Raw genomic sequence first — 25,389 nt, 5'->3', positions numbered from 1 at the left:
AAGATTCACAGATTACCCCAGCTGTCCCCTTTCAGAATGATAATTTATTCTTCATAATGGGCACAAAAACAGACAAAACAAAATTTTATTTTTTTCACTCTTGGCATCTTGACTTAAATCTCATCTTTTTCAGAGATTGCCTACTTAATCCTTTGGTTTTGCTTTCATAATACTTAACACATTTTAAAAGATTTTTTATTACTGTTTGGGTTGCACATCTTTGTTGACAAACTTCATGAATGAGTAGATGAGAAAAAAGAGCAACCTTCCTTGTGGGCAGGGAGCTAGATTAGCAGAAACTTTGAGGCATGGTGGATCATGATTTGATGGTTTGTGGAAGAAGCAGAAGGCAAGGACCCCGCGTGGTTTGAATGTTAACTGGGACATGGACAGCAAGGGGCATATAGAGATGAAAGGGTAGAAAAAGAAATTGGAGAATTTGGCAAAACATCATGGTTTTAAATGTAGTGGTAAGGAAGCAAAACTTTACAATTTATTATTTAATATTTTTTCTTATTGGAACACTCTTCAGGATTCAGATAATTTATGCCCTAGTGTAAATGGGTTAATCCATATAATCAAGAATTCCTACATTTCAGCTATATTTTATCTCAGATTTAAAGGCATCAGGAAAAGAAATGAAATTCTCCAAGTATCTCATATCCTTTCAGACCAAACTAGGATACATATTAAAATAGTCCTCAATCTCATCTGAAATATTTATTTTCCCACATTTCATATTATTTGGCTTAAATTGGAACTATAAAATCCTGTTGTAAATATTTTGTTGTGATAATGTTCCATTTCTTGTAAGGGTACTTGAGGCAGCATACTTCTTTGAGTATCTAGTGATTATTCCTTTAACCAACTGTTCAGAAGAATTGACAGTTTGAACCATTTCAAATGGAATGTGTCTTAGACTATAAAATAAACTTCTGAAGTAAAAATATTCCATGTACTATTATTGAAAGATGTATACGGGTGATTTCTTCTCCATAGATGCCTCTAAGTCTCCTGGTTTTTGAGTTTTTTTTTCTTACTATAGTTTTTCTCCCTCAAAACTTAATACTAAAGTCATTCCTCTACTTGTTCAATGTTTCAGTCTACTTAAATGCAACGCCAAAATTTACTCATAAAGGCTAAAAGAATCTCTGCATGGTTAAACTATTACTATTTCATTTAAGATAAAAGCCAACAAATTTTGATTTTAATTGTATTTATATATAGGATGGCTAATCTAAGGGAATGTTTTTTTATTTACTTTTGAATTTCTGGAAAACCAAAGAGTTAAAGGCAACTCATTAAGTATTGCCATAATTTCAGAATAGACTACAATTTGTAGGCATTGAGAACCAAACCCTTTGCTATTGCTGATTTCAAGGTAATATCAAATTTTAGGCTTCACAGTGGAAGTTGAACTTTTTTCTATAAAATCCCATATATATTCCATAAAGTTCATGTAAAAGAGAAGTCAGACAATGAACAGAAATTGAAAATATGCAAATAAAAAATTCACCAACCAGGAAAGAAGACAACTTATTTTTTCTTTTCTTTTTTTGGTACTGGGGATTGATATCAGAGGCACTCAACCACTGAGCCACATCCCCAGCTTTATTTTGTATTTTTATTTAGAGACAAGGTCTTATGAGTTGTTTAGCACTTCACTTTTGCTAAGGCTGGCTTTGAACTCTCAATCTTCCTGCCTCAGCCTACTGAGCTGCTGGGAAAGGTAACCACGGTTGTGTTTGTAAATATTGAGGGAAGTTGGGAATTGTGGGGTAACCAGGGACTTATGATTATAGAAGTCTTGTTAGGAAGGACTTCCTGGGAATTTAAGTTGTTTTTTTTTTTTAACTGAATCTCAATGGTTGAAAGATGCTCAATATATTTAGGCTCCTACTGTCAAAAGTTTAAGTTGCAAAAATTGCTTCTGTTTTTACATATTTTGGATTTTTATTTTTAACAACGCAACATGAAGCATAGCTCCAAACAGTTTGGATATGTGGCATGCACAACACCAACACACACATACACACACACACACACACACACTCTCCCAGGACTTTAGATTTATTTTGAGATTAAGTTACAATGTATTTAAATGATATTAAAAATTATTTTTAAAATAAATAGATGAAGCTTAAACCTAACATAATTTTGAATATTCTTACTTGTGGTTAGCTGTGAGGCACCTTGAAATTTTCATTAATATTTTTTCTAATTAGGACATTTCTTTCTCAAATTCTGTACCTATTTCCATGACACAGGAGCCATTTTTCTTGGTCTATCATGCCATTTTTAGTATGTGTTTTAAGTACTTCCATTTAAATAGAAGAGAATAAATATTACCAAAGAATTACCTTTATTTTTCCTGAAAATATTTTTATGAAGATTGAGATATGCATGCAATATAAAGTTTTTACGGACTGTTGCATTTTTAATTACTGCTCCATTGAGATAGAACTCTCAATTTAATTTGCTGCAAGGTATTTGTATCGAAAGCCTTGTCAGCCCTCCGGGGAGATATCATTTTAAAGTTAATTCCTTCTACTCTATGGGTCTCTGGAGTAGGATAAATATTACAGTATTAAATACTTGTAGGAAGATAAAAACAGTCTCTGTGGGATTCTTTCTTGATAAATGCAGTTAGTGGAAAATACGCCACAATGGTAAGTATTATATATAAAAGAAACCCATTTATTGTTTATTCAATAAATGGTTTTGTCAAACTACTTGTTTTCAGTGTGGATGTGAGAACTCCCTCCCTTGAGCTTGAAGGAAACTTAGCTTAGAGTCTTTATCCCATACTCTTTTTCTAAATAAGACACTGCAATTTTAGCTGCAGGTATTTATTTCATATAGCATTTTATCAAGGAACTTGTGATTACATGTCCTTTTACGAGTGCCAAATTGAACCAGAACAATTAAATGGCCTGGAAGTGATTCAAGCTTAAACATTTGATAGCAATAGAAATATATTTCTATTATTCAGTAGCCTTTGGCATTAAAGCCTCAGTGTTGTTTTAGGGAGTTATGTAACTATCTAAAGTGTTCAGCAAAACTCAATGTGTACTTGATGGACATCTACCCACTTCAGTCACAAGGAAAATTCATACTCCCAGCACGATGTGACCTTGGTGCAGCCATTGAAAGAGTTCTGTTGTTTCTCTTATGAGTTTATTTCAACTGGCTTCACACTTATTATATCAACTTTATTTCTCTTACAATGGTCATGAACCATTTCAGAATCTCTCCTGTATACAGAGTTTATTATGTTGCTAAAATTTTGATAAATACAGAAATCTAAAAAGCATAAGCTTCTTTTAGTGAATGAGGCATTTCTTACAAGAAATCAATACTTTTTTAAATTAACCATTGTGAAACTCTCCTATGCTGTGTAGAGACATTGCCACATAGCTCAATTTACTTCCGGCATCCAATTTACTTTCTCTGCATTCAAATAACTTTCCAAGTAGCAAGAGTTGAAGAAAACTGGGAAAAAAAAAAAAAACACAACTCTGTAGAGTGCTTAGTTTTCTTAAGAGTTTTAGAAAATAATGGTAAATGTATATATTAATATATATATGCACTTATAAATATTTACAGAAATTCAAATAGAACTTTCTAGAAAATCCTGAATGGTCTCTATAAAATCTTACCAAGTAGACGCTAGCCAGTCTAAACTACTGACCAAGGCCTTTCTCAGTCCTTATGAAAATGTTAAGTGAATGTAATTTAGGAAAATGACACTGAAACTTTTTCATCCTGCAGCTTTTATATAGCAAATGTTAGGAACTGAAGGGTACTTACTAATTGAGATTGCTTTTTTGTTGTTGTTGTTTTATAGTGTCCTGATTCAGCATGTAAGCAGGATTTATTAGCCTACCTTCAACGAATTGCCTTGTATTGCCATCAGCTCAATATCTGCAGCAAAGTGAAGGCTGAAGTACAGAATCTAGGAGGAGAGCTCATTGTGTCAGGGGTAAGCCGGGACCTGGGCTTCACAATGTAAAGTCCCCACTGTTGTGTTTCTAAGGCAAGCCTTCTTGGCAACAGTACTGCTAAAAAAAACACCAAACTATAGTGATTCACGGGGAGTTTCTTTTTTAAAAAAAAAAAAATAATAAATGTTATCACCATTATTCCAGACCTTACAATAACTCACAAAGAGCAATTTGATTTTCCAATTACCCTGTGTTTATACTAGCCTTGTAAAATCTCCATTCTTCACAAGAAAACTAATTTCATAGTCTGGAAACTCATTGCCAAGCTGTGACTATTATAATTATTTGGGGCTTTTGTATATTTACTCATTGTGAGTCTACTTCCCTTTGTTAGTCCTAGTAATTTTCATTCTATGTTCAGGAGCCAGCCTCTCTATTTGTGGACTGTGTTCACGTTAGAGATGATGAAAATAATAGGAATCCATTGATCAGGTTCCAATGCATACTAGGTTATCAGTAACCCTTGAAAGTTAAAGGATGTTTAAATTTAATATAGTTTGATGTGCTGTTGCCAAAATCCAACTTAATTGTCGAACACTAACAATTATATATTCTTTGCTAAGTCTCTACAGTGTTTCCCTTCTCATGAAAATATAATTACACTAAACCATTTCCATCAAATACATGGAAATAAGAAGCCATCAAATGCATAGGAACAAGAAGTTCAATGAATATTTAGAAGAATCATGATTTCTTGGCAAGATTTCCAAATGTATGTGTTGAGGTTCTTCACCTTGGCTTCTTCTCCCTCATCCCCTTTCTCTCAACACAGGATGACATTTATTATAAATTATTTGCAAGTTCAGAAGCGTGGCTCTGCCACCTGAGTTCTTTTCCCAGTGAACCATGATGTTGCCATTTTAAGTGTAGAATTGCCAGGAAAGAAAACATTATAGACACGATGAATGTGAACATCAGACAAGTCACAAAACTCAATTCTTCCTGAAACTATATTTAGAAATTCAACAATTGGATCACTTGATTAAAATCTGTGGGAAAAAAATCATAAAGTCATTCTTGGATCCAAATGTTTCAGTTCCTATGTTGTTTGGCTTGTGGAAATCATAGCTGGGAAAAGAGCTGATCTGGCTTGCATGGCGAGTCCATCTGGAAAGCCTGATCCATGCAGTCCTACCTTACAGCTCAATACATTGGCTATTTTGTGCCTCTTCCCAAAGCACAGTCACCTCTTTGCATTTCCAAAATGATTCTGCTTCTACATTCTTCCACAACCAAGAGCAATCTGTCTTGCAATGTGTCCTTCCTGCCAAGCTGGTTAGTTATCAATATTCTCTCGCCAAGAAGTGATCAAAACATTGCATCTCCCTTGCTTCCTTTCTTATCTTCAGCCTTGATGGTAGAGTTTCCCATACCACTCTGCTTTCATGTCCATCTGTATACAGCACCTGTGGAACCGAGTGCTTTTTGTTCAGCTTGCCTTGTGTGCTTTCATTTGTTACTTTCCAAATCTTATTATTTACATGGATGCACAAAGCATCTTTGTGGATCTCAGACTCCACGAACTCATCTGGGCAATAGTTTACTGGCAGAGCTGCTCTCCATCATCCTCTCAGTACCCATTGTTCATCCCTGCCTTCAGAGCTTTCATTTCCATTGTCTTTTTCTCATTTAGATGTAGTCCAAACCATCACTGGCTTTTGTCACTTGCACTGTTGGCATTTGCAGAGGTGTTTGACATTGAGAACACCATCAAGAAGCCTGTGTCTTTCTTTGAGTCTCATTGGCAAAGTTCATAAATCCTTGCATGGGAGAAGGCTTCTTTTGGAGGAATGTCATACTTTATAATGATTCTGAGTCAAATGCATTGTCAGAGTTTGCTATTATATTGCTCAGTTACAGGCCTGCTCTCGGCCTCATCATGATTTTTTGTTTTGTTTTGTTTTTGTTTTTTTCTGAGCTTGATTGCTGTGTGGTGCCACACCCGCATCTGTAGATTGCTGTCTTTGCCACTTCTGCTTCCATCTTATTCTTCATCCTCCTTCACTAATGGCCAATGGAGAAAAAAAAAAAAATCAACATGCTTACTGTGCAAAATAGCCACAAATGACTGCCTTCAAAGTTCTAAAAAAGTCAAGAATGTGAGACCCCATACACACAGATTTTCAATGATTTTGCCAAGAAAATTGCACCCACGTTTGGACCCCATTTGTTTTGTTGTCTGTTGTGACAATCGGTCACTATATTTTTCAGGAGAAGCCAGTGTAGTTTCATGTGTAATCAAGAAAAGAAGATACTTGAATCTTCTTTCCTTTTTGGTGTGTTTATGTCTGTGGGATTCAACACCGTGGCTTCTTCTCTGAAATATATGAAAACCCCAGGAAAGTTTTATTTGTTACAAGTCAAAGTCTCCACCAAAAGAGTAGAGATTTGAACAGATTATTTACATTTGCCAAGAAAAATGATTTGAATTTCAAAACAGAGAGCCACATGTTTTTATGGTCTTATGCTGGCACAATGGACATATGTTAAGCAATTATGTGCCATGTCAGCATATTTACGTTTTATGTGATTTTACATGTGCAGCCTGGGAAAGACCTATGGTGCTGTGTCTGCTTTGGTTTAAGAGGCAGGGAAGGAAAACTATTCAACATGGGAGAGAATGGGTGCAAAAGCTCTATGAGTCATGATGGGAAATTAGAGTAATTAGATAAAGTACTCTGAGATGTATGTCTGTGTATGCTTATTCACAAATCAGCTCTCTGTAAAGCACCATTAACTTTCTGGCTGGCAACCAATTTTTTTAAGCCATTGGTTTAGACATTCCTCAATGGCCTAAAGGTGCCATCCTTTCCGAATTTAAAAGTAGAAGATGTATTTGTGAGCAAATTAATTCAACTTGGTTATAAAAGAAATGATTGGTTGTAAAAGAAAAAAAACTTTTTAGATTATTGGAATGATGGATATATTAGAACAAATGTGGAAGAAACTGTTTCAGAAGTTGAAATAGCCAGTTAGTCTATAAACTAGCTTTGTTTGCTTAGGTTAATGTTCATTTATTTCAAAGTATTAAGCCAGTTGACATGTATTTTAGAAAGATGAATTAAAAAGGAAGAAAAGATGAAAGGAAGAAGGAAAGAAAGAGTAGGAGGAAGGGTAGGAGTGAAGAAAAAAGGAGAGAGAAAAGAAAGGGAACCTTAACCATGGTATATCAAAAATTAGTTTTTTGTATGTAAATGTTCACTAATGTGACAGCTTTATATCATCATGGGAGAAAATTTGAGCCAGATATTTTAAGTATATAAATACTATTATGAATATAAACAAATGTCAATATCATGATATGGAAGTTACCTATATATTTAATTGTCATATTTTGAAATCTAATTTTTATTCATTGATTTCAGAGAATTTAATGGGTACTTTTAAAGTTAATAAAAAAATGTATACCTGGATCTCAAGAAATAAAAATCATCTCATGACTTTCGATGATTTTTATCTGACAAAAATGTATATGTTGTGTGTTATTCTGAATGAGACTGGAAACACTAATGTATTGTTTTCATGATCCTCAAGTATTCTGATAAAAGGGAAAAGATTCCCCTAAGCATTTTGAAAAGGCTCTAATACATTATAGCAATTAAGCCAGAACAAAAGAGCAGGAAAGAAATTTGAGATAGAGGGACTAGGATTTAACTTATAGCTGACTATACACAGAAAGCATATTAATTTTAACTGATTTTATTACATATACATTTTTTTCTCCACATGAACCAAATGTATGAACAGAGTTCAGAGATGAGGTATGTTAGTCGCCTAAGTCTTCAGGCTTTGTGAGGAGACCTCTGACCCATTCTTAATTCCAAGGGGTGGTGAGACTTACCCTAATACACATTTTAGTTCTTTGCCATTTAAACCTCTTATCAAATCTGAATCCTTCTCAATTGGATATTGGGGTGGAGTTTGATAAACTGAGCAAGTATAATTGGTGACACTGGTAGGATCTGTTGGTAAAGAGAAAAATTGAGGAATAAGGGATCAATTGCAGGTCAGACTGCACATATTATTTTTTAAAAAATGGCTCAATTAAAATCATGAGTGGGGATAGGAGTAGGAAAGACAGTGGAATGAATTTGACCTAACTTTCCTATGTATATATATGAATACATGTGAATTTCCACATCATGTGCAACCACAAGACTGGGATCCTAATTAGAATAAGATATATTCTATATTTATATAAATATGTCAAAATTTACTCTACTGTCCTATATAACTAAAAAGAACAAATAAAAAATAATTTAAAAATTGCCATGATGTTCATGGTGATGATTAAGAAATATTCCTAAAATATTGGAAACTAATGATTTCCAAGTCAGTCTTTCCTGACACTGGCTTGTAATCAAAGATGCTCATCTATGTTTCTCTATACACAAAACAAACACACTCAATGTGACATTTCCTGTCTTACTCTTTCAATGTGCAAATAGTAAAATGACTTTTATGTCTGATCTAATGCAGTTTAGGAGAAATAAAATGAGGAGATATATTTGTACAGTACAGTGTGTGTGTGTGTATGTGTGTGTGTATGTATGTGTGTGTGTATGTATGTGTGTAGATAGATAGGTAGATAAATAGATACACAAATACTTTCCCATCATATATATATTGATGAGAAATGCATTAGGACAGTTCTATATTCCCAGTATGCCAAAAAACAAGTGCCAGTATTTTGAAAAAGAATGAAATAGTCATGGGAACAAGCATTACATCTAATTGTGCAGACCTGTAGTTGAAGGAACCCTTTTTGTGGAGTATTTTTATATCTTCTGATTCTGTCTGTAGTCAATTCTTGATTCTCTCCACTGATCAAAGTGTAGCAGTAATAGAAAAAAATATAAATTGCTAGCTATTTCAATTTGGGTTTGGAATGTATTTCTGTGCTTCATTTGAAAGGATATGTGTTCAAGAAATTCACAGCAGTTCAAAAGAATTTTATCCAGACCTTTCAGAGAGTGGATCATTCATTAAGTATTCAGACTTAAAGGACCTTTCCTGATCTAGGAAGAATTGGAATGTCCAGATCTAGAAAGAGTACAATAAAACCAATTTCAGATTGTAAATCTGGATGGAGGGATAGTGTAGAAACTCAGTGACAGGTAGAAAATGAAATGGGTACTTACCATTTTCAGACTGGCAGCAGTTCTTTGCACACATTTTGTTAATAAGGTGGGTTGTTGCATGATTTAATAATCTTTCTCCCAAAAGCCTTCCCTTCCAATCTATTATGTTAGTAAAACTATAACCACTTACATCTGATTCCTGCACTGAATCTTGCTTAGTTACATTCAGATCTGTGGATGTGGTCACTGATTTTTGCACAGACCTTCTCAGGGAATTCATTCTCCCAGGATTATAAAAGTAACATTTAGCCAATTCAAAACTATTAATTTTGGGAAAAGTAAAAAATTAATAGGGATTTTAATAAGAAAAGCAAACAACTCCTTGAAAGGCAGTCATCATAGGAAGCTTGGTATCAGTTTCCCCACAACTGTGTCTGCTGTTTGAATCTAGGCAGTGCAGGTCTAAGAAGGATGGGACACCGATCCATTTATTAAGAAGTGAATCTATTGTTATGCATGCTGTGATGCGGACCCTGAACTTACCAATATGATCAAGTCTGTTCATTAAAAAATTAGTTATTCACTAATGAAATGAAACTAGTGTGTGGTCCTCCTGACACGACTTTATGCAGAGGAAAAGACTATGTTCCAGTGTTCTTGTTTTAAAAGAAGAAAACAGACTTAGCTGGGGCAAAGCTAGGACATGAACCAAACAAATCACTCCCTTTACTTAAAATGGACACATGGATTGACCTAACTTTAAACTACTCAGTACACTGATTTGGTTGTGTCACCTGAACTTGGGGGCTGAGGAGTTATTTCTATTTTAGTTTGAAGACATTATTGCTTGTAAGAGTAGACAGGCTTAGTGGATTTTAACTGAATGGCTCTACCCCAGAAATATCAGTATCATAACTTGTCATTCAATCAATGAGCTTTCGTTCCTTTGGGTCTTAGAAGTTTTTCAAGTTTTGAGAGTCTGTTAATAAAAGAAGGAAGGAAAATAATTGATATCTTAATCTGTTATCAATTAATGCCTCAGATTTCAGTTAATATTCTGAGGATTATATGGCAGCCAATTAACAGTAATATTTTACAGAAACTTGGAAATTATACACCTGGGATGTACCCATATGAGAGAAGATAATTGCAATTATTTTGGGATATTCATGAAACCTAGACAGATCTATGGATAAGTTTGTGAAGTACTGGTTTGTGAAGTATCCACATAAGATATATTCTAATCTTACTTATCCATAAGTGATAATTATCTGATTTTATTTTTAATTGTTCTCAATTTAAAGAATTATTTTAAAAATTAAAAATATTATTTAAAATAATACTCAGAAGTGTTTTAGGAAACTTCCACCCCCATCCTACCCCCACACAACTTTTAGTCAGTTTTGGATATGTAAGAGCAAATGCAAACATACCTGTTCCCTAAACTTGAACCAAATAATCATAAGGCCAATATGTCGAGTGAATACCTTTATTTGGAAATAGTATCTTTATATTTAGTCCCTGATTTCTGATTTTCCTGTGCATACTAGGATTTGTCATTTTAGTCAAGAATAGATTATTTGTGATATTTTTCTTATTCCTACTTGGACCTGCCTCAAGAATTTCTGGGTTAAAGGGTGTTGAAGAAAAAAGTGAAAATGTGAACAAGTTGATATAAATAGCAAATAGGTTAAAATGGAGAAGATGGATATTAACCAATATGCTTATTATAAGATTATCTAAGGATTTTATTATTATTTTTGTACATCTTTTCATTGCCTAAGATGGTCAAGAAGAATAAAGAAGGGCTGGGGATATAGCTCAGTTGGTAGAGTGCTTGCCTCACATGCACAAGGCCCTGGGTTCAATCCCTAGCACCTAAAAAAAAAAAAATAAAAAAAAATAAAGGAAATAAAAAAGTCCCATAGCAAAACTGGATTTTCTTCAGTGTTTGATGTGATAAAATTTTGACATCAATATTTTTCTATGAAAGACCAGTGTTTCCACAAGTTGTCAAGATATACAGTGGAAAGTTCTACTGCAGAGACTTCTCATTTTACAGCAAAGCCTTCTCAGATTGTGAAGATTATTAATACTGCTATTAGTGAAATGAATGAAGCCCATAGATGAGACAGTATTTCATACTGAATATGTATCAAGATAATTCCAGTTTCTGATGACTAACAATCAGGACTTCAAAGAGTTGCATTTATTTCTTGTTCACATAAGTTTTTTTTTTTCCTAATCCGCTGAACTCAATAGTTCTATGGCATCCCTACTATGTAAAAGGCATAATGACAAATATTCATTGAATCAGGGCATTCAAAATTTTCCATATCTCTAATACCAAATAATTTCCATGAAAAGGGATAAACATTTTGTTCCTTGTGCTTTTATTAGACTGTGTATTCAGTGTTTTTTTTTTTCATTTAGTTTCTCAGCTTACTGAAATACTCAGCATTCTTTGTAGGAATAGAAAATATCTGTTGATAGCTATCTCTGTGTATTCACTGTTTTCTTGGTTTACTACATTCTAGAAATAAAAGTGTGTTTAACTTACTGTTGTCTACATTCTGTCTCTACAGATTATTTTGTCGAGTGCTTTCTCTAGCTTAATTTAAATGATTTATAAAATATGGCTTTGATCACAGCCCTTAGAAGAGAAATATGTGCCACATTATGGTCCATGTATCTTATAAATAGGAAAGGCTTCTGGATGGGCAATGTGGAGTTTCCTTAGTTCAGATTTCTTTTATTACTTTAGAACACATCATCTTACAACGGCCATTTTCCTTCTAGGCAATACATATATTTCAAATACTTCATTCTAATCTTATTTTCTTGAAGGCAAGCTTTCTTAATTTGGACTTTTAATCTTTCCTTTCATCAACAATACTATATCTTGTTTCATTACTTTTCTCTGAATACCCTCATCTGTGCTGATGCATTGCTGATAATGAACTTGACTGGAACTCTGGCTAGATGTTTTGTCAAATCTTTACAACCTGTCCCTTGACCTCTTTCATCCATCTTCTTTGGCAAATCTATTTTGAGACTGAGAGAGATCCTGGAGTGATTCCAGTCCACATCATCTTCTAAGAACCTCTTATTCCTTTCAACCAAATTTCTATATGTGAGACACCATGGTCAAATAAAATCAAAACATGATCTCTTTATCTGGAAACTCTGGTTTCAAATCTGCTGCTATAAACATTTATTAGAGGCTGTCTTACTGAGGTATTTCTCTTCAAGAGTAATAATGTGGGTCCAGTTGGATGACAGTTGCCTTATTAGTCATTCCATGATGAATTACTTCATAAATGCATCTGCAAATTATTCTTTTGGAACCTACAAATTATTCCACTTCTTTCTTCTTCATCCTCTGTACCAAAGAAGTTAAATTGACTTTATTACCCCAAACAAAATTTTTAAACCAGACTTACATCTACTAAAATTATAATTGTGACTAATTATGGGGATTCTTATAATATTCTGAAATATTATAAACACTTCATCTTTCATCTTGAAGAACAACTCATTGATTATGTGATATCATGGGAATTCTGCATTAAATCCTCAGTTTTGGAAAGACTTAGGTTTTTGAACAATGTCAACAAGTTATATCCAAAGAGAATTGAAAATTATCTTATCCTGGCATTGCATCCTGTGTCAGAGCAAGTTATCTCATCTTAAGTAATATTCATTACCAAAGGCATTATCACAGTCAATCATACTAAATTCGCTTAAAAGGTCAGCACAGTTTACAACTCTGCATCCTTTTGATGCAGCCTAGTTTTGCATTGGGTTCCTGAAGTCATGCTACATTTCCAACAATAATTAATAAGAAATATTAGTAGGTTGTGACCTAAGTTTAGATTGTCCTATTTCAATATTTAAACAGTGTTTGACTCCATTTTTATTTTAATATCTTAATGTTGGGAGAAGTATAACATCTTTGGGGTGTAGTAAAAATCTTAAAAATATTTATTGGAAGAATGACAATTGCACCATTCATCTTGGTCTTTAAAATTTTTTATAAGATGTGAGATGAGTGAAGTAAGTATAATAATCATTTTTGATACTGATAAATAATGGTTAATGATCAGCATATTCCTTACAATAGGAAATGTCCTATTTTCTAAAATTAAATAGGATTATTGTAAATTATAAAAGATCAAGGATAAGGATAAGCCAATTAGTCAATGATTCAATATGAAAAATTGAGAGAAAACAAAACTTCACAGGGCCATTGATTACAAAATCTGATAAATATATGCTTTTATATGTAGAATTTTAATTTAGACCTAGAATTGTAGAAATGGACAGAGAATAATAGAGTGATAAAAATATGTGTATAGAGTAGCTTTTCTTTCTCTAATAAGTACAGAAAAAAATCAACTACAAAAATATACCCTTTTTATATAGTTAATAATTTTTTTTATTTTGCATTATCTTTATTTCTTTAAAGACATTCTTTAAATGTCTTTTTAACATTTATTTGAAGCATAAGATGGGAGTGTTGTTGCTGAATCCAAAATCAGTTTGAATTTAGTAACTTCTGTCTTTCAAACTGCTCCTAATCTGTCAATTTTGCTTAATTTTAAATTATGATTATTATAACACACTTATGTATTTAATAAGAATGACAGGATTAGAAATACGACTATATTGGCTCAAAAAATTAAAAAATTCCCAAATTTGGAGTTATCTGCATATGCAAACAGGCTTTGGGATTGTGATGCCACAAATTGTAAGCTATTATTTTGCATATTTGCTTTTGCTAAAATACTGTGGGAAGAGATGATTTCACTTTTCCTATATTCTACTAGGGCAGATGAAGGTCTGGCTCCTATGTGAATTGTTTCAGGACCTGCCTGTTCTTCAAGCATCACCCATTACTTAGGTTTTGCCATAATGCCCTCTTGACAACTTTTAGTATTTTCTATTTTTAAACCTCTAAATCGACATTTAAAAAAAAAAATATATATATATATATATATTACCATAATACTCTATATATCATTCTCATATCTTGTCTGATTCCCATAAGACTTGGACTCAGACATTAAACAAAGCTATGACTGTAGGACTATAACAGAAATGCTTATGCAAAACACATTTGGTCAGTTAGCATCATGGGTCACATGAGCTCTGCCTCTGAGAGTGAAGGAGCAGGGAATCTGACGACTGTAGAAATCTTGCCATTTGATTTTTTTTTTTTTAATGGTTTTGAAGGTGGGCTTGAACTACCCTTTTTAGATATAAAGTCTGTTTGGTACTCACAGAAAAACTTTCAAGATTGTTAGTAACACTTTGTATCGAGGAAGCTCTAAGAAAGGATTCTAAAGGTAGAAACAGGCATTGGTTATTGGCTTATCTTTCAAATTATACACTTCATGCAACCCCTTCTGAGGGGCATAAAGGAAATTAGAAAGAGTTGCAGTTTTAACAACAATGAATGCATCCCATTGAAAGTGGTAAGTATCCCTTTAGTACCACTCATTACTGGCTGGACATGTCAAGGCTGGGAGCTTGACGAAGGTCACATAGCAGGGCCATGGAACCTTCAAGAAAGGCATCTGGGATTCCCACTTACTGTTCCAGGCTTTAAGAGCTGCAGCCCTTGCTTTCTCTCTTGGTGATGATGCTGGATGCTTTAAATAGGGAATTCATCCCCCCGGAGGAGCCCCATTATAATTTTCCCTGACAAGGCAGGGTGCTTCTTCATCCTCCTCCCAGATGGTCCCTTTTGATTCATTCAAGAACCAAAGAGGAATCCAAATGACCGTGCTGCCTGATGTCATGAAGGCCCGCACATTTCTCTTTCAGCACCTAATTCTTTCATATGCCTCTTTCTCCCAAGTAGTTACCATTCCCTCTTCCACCTCCCTAATCCCTTCCCAAGTAAGGTACGTTTTTTTTTTTTGTTTTGTTTTGTTTTGTTTTTCTTTTGCTCTCTCTCTCACTCTCTCTTTTCTGTATCTCTCGGAAATCAGACAGGAGTTCAGAGCACTTTCACTACCTTTTATGAGGTAGATTGTGATGTCATAGATGGGGGCAGGGCTAGTCAACTTTCTACCCACCTCCCAACCTGTGCTGAGGGAGCTCCGATCGGGAGTGGAAGCAGTGATTCTTCCATGGTGAGTAACTTTGCTTTCTAATCTAATGTCTCTGTACTCATTATTTCTGAAGGAAGTGGGGGGGGGCAGGTTTCAGGGAAGTGACCATGTGTCCACTTAAGCCCTCTTTACTTACCATTAATCAACTTGGGCAAAGGACCGATTTATCTATTCTTTACATGGGTTAGGAATTCCACAACACAGACTCACTCTTCAATCATGATCTAAACTTGAGAAGCGAAAATTACATTTCCAATTCCTTTATTTCTCAGTCTTTCTTCCAATTGGGAGGGAAAGCCATTGCATATGTGGAATGAATCCATTCTGCAGTCCCTTTGTGAGCTTCTCTACAGAGAGCCAGTCAGGAGGAGGTACTCTTCTTCATTTGGAAGATTTCAGGGTCATAGAATATCCTTTATTGATGTTTGTTGAGAAATATTAAGCTCTTCTCAAATTCTGGGGGTTAAAAATCTGAGGAAACTGATACATGAGGATTATCAACAAACAGTTTTTAAAAATGAAAGCTTTCTCATGCCATGACTAAAATGTTCATTACAATAAAATCATTTGTCCTACAAGTTAAAAGCACAGTCATTTCAGGGTGTCACAACCAAATTTGCTACCATTTTGTTGTTTTTGTTGCATGCCATAATACTGATGCTGTTTTGTAGTCTCTTGCTAGTTAAGAGGTGTGAAAAGCTGCTGTTCTTTGTTCTCATTTGGGTTTCTATTACTGATTAGTCCTTTTATATGCCTTCGTGTTTATAAAGAAAAGATCAACTGGAGTGAGCATTTTTTCTCTGCTTCTTTGCTTGTTCTCTCACGGGTACCTATTAAAACTTTGTAAGATGTAAGGTTTGTGTGAAAGGGCAAAGGGATTCTTGGAAGTGGTTAAATCTTTAATGGATATCCAAGCAACAGGGCGAATGTTTTTAAAAAGGATTTGACCATTAGAATGTTAAGCCCTGTTACTTACCGTGGGGTGAGATGAACACATCTTGGTGTGGATCATGGGTATTTTGAAATACGTAAAAAGAGGATCATTCACGTTTCTCAAAGCATGCATCCCTAGTCAAGTAGCCATGTGTAAACACTGGCACTGGAGAACTGAGGGACAGTTGGAAGAGAGGGTTTCTCTCAAGTTTCTCTATTATGTGTAGATCATGTTCCCTTTACCCTCAAAGTTATGCACTTTTATACTAAAAACATGGGAACAGATACTGCCCTTTCTGGTACCCTGAATTTGGGAGTAGGGAGGGCTTCCAGAGATTATTTTCCCTCCTGAGCTTTCTAATATGAGGAAGTAACTATAACTATAGAGATTTCTGGCCTGATAAGGAAAGGTAGGGCCCTAACTGGCCAATAGGAAGATTTGGGTTGTAATTGCCAGTGGTCAACCTAATGTTACAACATGGGTGAAGGTGATGTGTGTTGGGTTATCCCTCTCAAGTCTCTGATCTACTTTTTTATTTAAAAGTACTATATTCCTGAAACCCAGGTAGAAGCAACCCTTAAGTGCTAGAGTAATCTGATGTCTAATCATAGCTCAAGTTTTTAATGTCTTTTATCAACCCCTCATACAGCTGCCAGGTAAGAAATGCTCCTATTTTATAAACTCTTGGAACACAATCATCTTTAAACTTCGTGAGTGAAGAGCGGTTGTGTTGTGCGCTTGTGCAAATTTGGAGCGTCTATCATGGAATGCCTTGTGCATGCACTTGTTTATCTTCATGTGCATGTGTCATTATTAGTGGTGTTCAGTGTTTTTTATTCATTTTGTATGTATTAAAATTATAATTTAAAAATACATACATACATACATATATTGTGCTGTAAAGGAGTCAGTGAAGTGTAACAGAAACTGCTTAAACTAGGGTCTAAGCACTGGTATTTTTGGTCCTCTCTCCATCATCGATGATTAAGTAACTCAGAGTAAATTGCTTAGATCTTTCAGGTGTCAGTTTTTCTCATCTGTAAAATGATATTAGATGATCTGAAAGATGTAGCCCAAAATATCTCCATTGTAAAATTCTGTGGGTTTATGATATACTTTTTAGGAAATTATTTGTGGGAAAAGATAGTTTTTTATTTTGAACATATAATTATTCAATCCAGAAAAAAATATTTCAGCCCCTACTAGGTTTTAAAACTCACCCTCTATCTGATGTAGTGTTATTTGGTTAGTGATATATATGAGTAGTCAATGTTCTTTTAAATGCACAATGTCATTTGACCAACTTGCTCAGTATAAGCCATCACTACAGATAAATATCTGCAGAGATATAGAATCCACGGTAGGTAGCTATGTGTTGACCTAGAACACGAATTTCCTTTTTAACTCTATACTTTTATGTTTTTCTACTTATTTGGGATTAAAAATTAATCCTTAACTACAAGGCAACGGATCTGGCTCATTGGGAACTTCAGAATTCAAAATGACTTAGAGGATATTGCAGTAGTGCCTATGTGGTATTGGAAAGGAGTAGTGAATAGAGAACTGGGGTACTGAACTATGTGTTATGGTATATATGTACAGCCTGGCTCCTGATCCTTAGGAATGTACAGCCTCTTTGGGGAGTGCAGACAAGTGTCAACTTAAAAGTAAAGACAACTAAGAAATGTGCCATGGTATATAGGTGGCTGGACTGCACTGGGATGATTGTGAGAAGCTGAGGTGAGGCATTTTACTGACTTTAAAGGGTGGCAGAGATTTGTGTTATACAGAAGGAAGTTATCATGGAAGCAAGACCATGGTTTGCAAGACCACAGGAGTTGAGGATAAATTTTGGTTAAGACATGCCATATATTGAAATCACTGTATAGTTAATCTCCTTACTTCTTCAGATTATTATTATAATTACTAAAGCATATTAATTGTACACAGTATTGGGTTTCTATAAGACATTTGAGTTCCACATCCTTGTTGATCACTTTTCCCTGAGCATGTGCTGATTTTACAATAAAAGAAATATTTGTTTAGAAGAGCTGAAGAGGCTGCTAGTAAATGAACTGCAGTTTATTAAGTTTATTAAAATAAAATCAGGCCACTATTTTCTTCGGGAAGGAAGGAAGGAAGGAAGGAAGGAAGAAAGGAAGATAGATCACAAATACTCATAGCCCCAGCTATGGAAGAGAAATAAATAAAAGGAAGGGGTGAGGGAAGGAGAGAGAACTAACTCTGAGAGGGTCTAATTTTCTGATGAAAGTGAAAAGAGATCCTCTTTTGGACATATTTCCTAAACCTGAAGAAAGGTTTAGAAAGTGTTATAGTGTTGGAAATGTGCATAAGCTAATGAGAACCCATGTAATGAAGATGGTATCACTTTTCTGTGTATTGAACAAGAATCATGTCAGATTCCGCCCCTGAACAGATGCTGTAGATGAGGTTAAGCACTGAGTGAAACGTCACATGATTAAGCAAGTCTCTTTTTTGAAGCACTTGGGAAAAGGAGATTATTGATTTGGATATGATTTACCCACATTGATGAACAAGAGTGCTTGCATTATAAAGCCTCTTTGTTGCTTTCACAGATGATTTGCAGTGTATACTTGGCATCCATAGAGGGAACTATGCTTTTGTATATCGTGCCATCTAAATTCTTTCCAAGTTATTACTTTGACCTTTCTAACAGACTGGAGTTTCACAAATAAAAGTTTTGTTTCCCCTAACTCCTTTCTCAGATTCTAACGATCTTAGGACTTCATAAATAAATAAGGGCTTGGTTTAGATCATTCAGTAAAATGTCTCTTAATTTCTTAATGTGACATAAAAATTAGCTTTGTAGAATTTATTATCTCAGGTAATCACTTTCAAAGGCTAAACTTGTCTATCTGGGAACAACGAAATGATATGATCAAAGGCAGTTTTACAAAGCCAGGAATGCTCTTTGAGAACTAATTTTTCAAAAAAACAAAAAAGTTCAAAAAAATAAGATTTAAATAAAATTCTGTGAAACAAATTTATTATAGATTATTACAAGAAAGTAGGACTGTTTGTCTTGACAGAACAATGATAAGGATGGCAATTGTTCCCCTTCCCTACCTTCAAGTGTTCCTGGAGATCATTTTTTAAAATAAAGGATCAGGTAGACCTACAGTCAACAAACATTGAGTATATAACATGTGATAGCCACTGTCCCATGGGACAGTGAAATTATGCAATCCAGACAGATGTGCAAGTATCTACAATACATTATAATAACCTCTCTAAAAGAAATATATACAAGGCAATTTGAGCATTCTTATAGAAAAGGGGAAGCTTCATAAAGGGTCTATGCATGTGTGTATTGAAATATATTCTAGACTGACATTATCTGAAAATGCCAGAGATGGGTGAAAAGATAAAGAAAAGTAAAAGATGAAATTCGAATGGTAGGTTGGGCAGACATTTGTATGACCCATGCTGATTTTAAATCAGTGGTTTTCAAAATGATCAGAATTATCTGCATGTCAAACTCAGCAAAGGGGTAGGAGGAGCCTATGAAAAGGCAGAGGCTACTCTGTAGACCACTTGAATCAACATACTTGGTAGTAGGTTCTTGGAATCTGTAATGAACTACCCACTTGCTAACACACACCGGGTGGTTCGTTTTCACACCAAAGTTTCAGAATCTCTACAAGGCAACAAAACTGACTCATGTGTCTGTTCTTTGAAGAAGTTTCAGAAAAAAAAATTAGTAATAAAAGATCTGGGACAAATAGGAACTGGAGGTAATATAAGAATATCTTGAGAAAATTGGTTTAAACATTGGTTAGACATGAGAACAAAACTTCCTAATAATGATGGTTATTATGTATAAAGAATGACTAAATAATGCTATTAAATTTCAAAGGAGGGGTGTGAGACTATAAACATTCGAAAGGCTGTCTTTCATTTTTCTTTTGTTTTGTTCCCATACAAAGAGTTGATGAAGATCCAAAATAATTTGTAAAACATCTCCCAAGTGGTGTGGAGATGAGAGAGAGGAAATAGTTCAGAGAAACTGTTTCTGAATGGTATTCTTTGGAAGAGCTATTTGACTACTTTATTTCAATTAAGTAAATGTCATTAAAAAAAAACATACTAGCATTCTTGTCATGACTGAAAAGCTTCATGCTCATGCCAATGCAGTGTGGGACCTATATGGTCTATGTTGAAAATTATTAAAAATGTAACTATATGTTTGAATAAGTAATCAATTAGAAATTGTAAATTTGTTCTGTTTTTTCCTTAATGGACAGCATCTATTACTGTACAATCATCAGTCCATGTACAAAGTTAAGAAGTGCTCAAAGATGTAGAGAGAAGGGACACTTGAGAGGTATTTCACATTTTACTGAGACATCATAATGAGCCCTGGTCTGTAAGAAGGCAGACCTCTCTTCACAACATCAAGAACCAGTTCTGGAATTAACCTCCTCATTGCTTTGCATACAGCTGATTGATTACAGGTTGCCATAATTTTATATTTGAGAATGTTTTTGGAAATCAGGAAAGGACGGGGAATCCTGTTTTGTTTTGTTTTGTTTTTTGTTTTTTGTTTGTGATACAGTGCATTTCTTTATTTTTTATTTTTATTTTTTCTCCTTTTTTTATTAGTTACACATGACTGTACAGTGATCTTGATAATCCGTACATTTGAATCAAATGGGGTATAATTTCTCATTTTTCTGATTGTACAGGTTGCAGAATCACATTGGTCATACCGTCATCTATATACGTACAGTGGAATCCTGTTTTTATCTGGGTTTTTGTTGTTGTTGCTGGTTTTTTTTTTTTTTTTTTTTTGAGTCAATGACAGTGTTTTGGCAGAGTTGGAGATACTGCTGTCACCTTCAAGAAGCAACTGCTAAGATGCCAAATTAGTTTTGGCATACTAAGTTAATGATGTTAAAAAAAAGTGATTCTAGCAGATATTTCTTACCAATAATGTGTTGCTCTGTCAAGGTAAATACAACTTCAGGTGCTTCTAAGAAGATGCACCAAGCAAAATTATTTATTTCAAGGCCCATTTTACCTAAATAAAAGCTGAATAGACAATAGTAACAATCATATGGTTTTGTTGTTAGAGATCTGAAAAAGTAACATAAAGAAGACAATAATTTCTTAAATAATGTTAAAATGGTAAGCTGGATATTGCTATTCAGTGAGAATTTGAAAACTATTTCATGTCATCTGGCTGGTATTGGACAACACTAACATTCTCTCTGGGCTTTTCTTTGTATATAAAACTTATAATTGTAATATCAGTAATAGCTACGTAGAAGGACAATCTCATGTAGCAAATACCAACAATTATTATTTCTAGTTAAGATACATGGAAGATTTTATACGTGCCAAGCACTGTGCTAAAGCTTCTTAAATACACTATGGAGTTCAGTTTTGATAATGGTCTTGTGAAGGAGACAGTGTCGGCTCCATCAGAAATATTAGGAAAAGAAGATTAGAGAATTTTCCTATTTCCAGGAGCTCAAAATCAGCTGTGTTCTCCACAGCGTGGTGTGCTTCTGTCTTTCCTTGTCTGACACATCAGTGTGATTATTTAATTACTTTTCTCCATGAAGTTGCAAGCTAGTTAAGAATGTGTTTGTCAACTGGATCCTTGAACAATGAGCACATAGCACAAGCCTAATACATTAGCACACTTTGCGAAGTCTTCTCCCATAGTAATAATGTTTTGCACTTGAAATTCCTAAAAACTGATTCTGAAGTCTGTCATTCCTTCATTCTTTCCTTTATTTATTTATTTTTAAAATCTTCTTTTAGTTGTAGTTGGACACAATACTTTTATTTTTTAAATTTTTTTTATTTTTTTTATTGTTGGTCGTTCAAAACATTACATAGTTCTTAATATATCATATTTCACAGTTTGATTCAAGTGGGTTATGAACTCCCATTTTTACCCCGTATACAAATTGCTGTATCACATCAGTTACACTTCCATTGATTTACATATTGCCATTCTAGTGTCTGATGTATTCTGCTGTCTATCCTATTCTCTACTATCCCCCCTCCCCTTCCCTCCCCTCCCCTCCCCTCTTCTCTCTCTACCCCCTCTACTGTAAATCATTTCTTCCACTTGAGAAGAATAATATTTTTATTTTATTTATTTATTTTTATGTGTTGCTGAGGATAGAACCTAGGGCCCTGCACATTCTAGGCGAGTGCTCTACCACCGATCCACAACCCCAGCTCCTTTATTTATTTTTACATGAAATGCTAGACTTCAAAGCACATTGCTTTTTAGCATTTGGAGCCACCAATTAAGTAATCAATTTTTTTCGAGCTAACTGAATTTCTTTATAATTTATTTTGTTAATTTTTTTTGTTTTATTATACATAAGATTTTAAGATTATGGCATGGAAATATATAGAATTTCTCCCCAAGAGAGCTAAATTAATCATACTGGTTCTTTTGAAAAGAGTTGGAAAGTAACATGGTTACTTTCATTTGCCCTCCTACCTGAACATTATGACACGTGAAAATGTTAAATAATTACATTTAAATATGAAATATTGATTTATACCTAAGCATCCTAAAGTATTAATGTCCCCTAATAGTCTTTACAATTTGTAATAGATTTTCACATGTTTTAATAGATTTAGATCCAACCACATATGATAAATCTGTAAATTCAGAATTGTTTCTCTCACAACTCATATATATTTATATGTAGTTCAGGGAGACTACACAGAGTCTTCCAGGACCCCAGACGCTGAATTTATGGTCTGTTACATTTACTATGTGACTTCACTTCTGAAGTTTGTCTTTTGGCTCGAGACACCTTCTAGTGTTTCATCTTTCCATTTTCTATGCAGGAAGAAGTGAGAAGATAAAATTATACACTTACTTGCTATGCTAGCAACCCTTAAGGAGGTTTCCCAGAATACCTGCCCTTCACCCCCTGCAATTTCTGCTTTCATCACCAGGGCTACCTTTAGATGTAAGAGAGACTGGGAAATAAAGTGTTTTAGTTAGGCCAGTTGCTGCCCTGATTAAAAAGGGGAGGCCATGACAGGGGCTCATGTAATATTGGGTGGTCAACCAAGGCAGGATTCCAAAAACAAAGATGAAATTATCCCCATAAAATTAGATTAGAAACTGACAAGAATTCAGGAAGGAGAAAACAAAACCTATTCTTATACTAGCCAGGATACCTTGGCAGACCTATTCTTTGCGGGTTTTTGAAACTCAAATTTCAAATAGTCTAATGTTCTTTCTTGTCTTCTACATTTTTGAGAGAATTAAGACAGGTAATTTGCTGCCTACATTCTAGACAATAGGATGCCAGATTTTATATGAGGAGGAAGGCTTTCTTTCCCAGAAGCCTTCTTTTGTAGAGTCACAGTCAGATGGAAGCTGACAATGAATTATCTGAGTATCCCAATGAATCCCCATCTTATGAGAGATCTGGAAACAAACAAACAGATAAAAAACAACAACAACAAAAAGGGTGAGTTAGGCTAGGGTGGTAGCCCTTGCCAGAGAATGCAAGAACTGAATTCTGGCTTTTGAGCAAGTTGATCCACCTCTTAGAAGCTTCATTTTTCTCAGGTATAACATAAAAATGAGATGTGTATCTACCAGGTTATTCATATCAAAATGTGTTGATTAATGCCACACACTTAGCACAGGGATCTTAATGTAGTAGTGGTAAATATACATGGGCACCAATATTGGTTATTTTGTCTTGTCCAAGAGAATGTATATATAGTTTGGTGATGTAGTTGCCCTCCTCCTCTCTTTCATCATGTCCACCCTCAATTAAACTGCTGGATACACAGCACCGAATAACCACCAAGGGTCTCTACCCTTACAGAGATTCCATTCTTTTGTCATTAGAAGTTCTAGAGGGATCACTTAGAGAGGTAATGTTTAAAAATAGGGAAGGGAATGGCCTCAAAAAGAAAGTATTGATTTTCACAATTCTGTCTGTAAAAGAATCACAAGAGTAGCCATTAGAAGTGGAAATTCCAAGATTCTACTTCCACACTTTAGAAAATAAGGCTTGAGAAAGACTAGGGGGCCCATTTTGGTTAGCCATTATAGGGTGCTTTGCAACATCTTTGAACTTTCCTCACTGATGTCAGTAGCACCCCCTTCCTCCCCAGCTGTGATATTCAAATGTCTTCAGATACTGTCCCCTAGTTTGGGGAACAAAATTGCCTTTGAATGAGAACCATAGGGCTGGTTGCAATCCTGACCTTTCATCCACCATTTAAAATGCATCCTGTTAGGTCTTCCCTCTAGGTGAGAGCAGATGACAGGCACCATAGTTCCAGATTCACCTCCAGACTGACTCTTAGCAAGGGCATGGAGGTGTACTTTCCTACAAGCAAGACTCCAGAGAACCTGTCACAGTTGTCCTTTGATGATCACTTTCTTACCCTTTTTGAAGATCTGCATCCACCTCCCTTCCTGTTTACCAGACATGTTTGCATTTCTACTCCCAGAGACAATTAAGGCTTTCAATGAGAATGTTTAGAAAAAAGTTTGAAAAAGCTAAAATTTGACTTCAGTTTCTTGCTTTTTAGCAAACAAAGGTAGTAAAGTTAAAAATTTTCAATTTTGTAGCCCTTAAAAAAAAAACTTTCCATGTATCATTACCTACTACTTTATCATGGCATAGTACTTTCAGCATATATTTTAATCTCTGTGGTGAGGAAGCCAGTAAGTATATCTTAAAATGTAAGCAAAAAGGGAAGTGATAGGTAGTTTATGTTCTTCCTAAAAAAATTTTTTTTAATAATAATATGAAGTACATTAGGCTACTATTCTCCTTGAGAGTCAAATTACTCATTTTTTTTAAAGATAATACTTATGAAGAATAATTCTGCAATGTGGGAATGAGTGGCAGGTGAGCCCTGAAACAGGAAGCTGTAGGTAGGAACTGAATATTTTTCATGGCTTAGCATTTTTTTTTCCTTAAAGTGATTTGGAGAGCTGTGACAGGTGGCATCCCCAGATACAGCAGACATCACTCTCTTAAAGATGCACCTAGAATGCATTTGAAGAATTTACCTTGCATTTTTCACTGGGTAGGGTAAAGAAATAATGAGGTGGCCTTTATATCTTGTAATAAATATGAAGGTGATTTAACTTTGTCAGCGGCCTGATTCATAGGGACTTCAAGATAGGGATTGTGCCTTGAGGAAAACTTTCATCTTAATACTAAACATAATTTTTAGTAGGGGCAAGATACTGT

At 34.6% G+C, this 25,389-nt stretch overlaps 1 protein-coding gene across 8 annotated transcripts in view; it reads left to right on the top strand.

Annotated features, from left to right (window-relative positions):
• Window positions 1-25,389, top strand: part of CTNNA2 (catenin alpha 2) — a gene marked incomplete at its 5' end in the record, with an annotated part of 976,113 nt that overhangs the window by 933,979 nt on the left and 16,745 nt on the right. For 6 of the 8 annotated variants that reach the window (XM_081264877.1, XM_081264876.1, XM_081264881.1 and 3 more), the window contains 2 exons: window positions 3,848-3,982; window positions 15,082-15,225. The exons of 1 other annotated variant lie outside the window; for it this stretch is intronic. In XM_081264877.1, the coding sequence (XP_081121003.1) occupies window positions 3,848-3,982; window positions 15,082-15,225 (279 nt within the window). The remainder of the gene's footprint in view (window positions 1-3,847; window positions 3,983-15,081; window positions 15,226-25,389) is intronic. One more of the 8 variants, XM_081264878.1, reaches the window with a different exon arrangement.

The sequence above is a fragment of the Spermophilus citellus genome (assembly GCF_964194105.1).
Source record: "Spermophilus citellus genome assembly, chromosome: 13".
Classification (NCBI taxonomy): Eukaryota; Metazoa; Chordata; class Mammalia; order Rodentia; family Sciuridae; genus Spermophilus; species Spermophilus citellus.
Note: the sequence above shows the minus strand (reverse complement) of the source record. Positions and strands in the feature narration are given on the sequence as shown.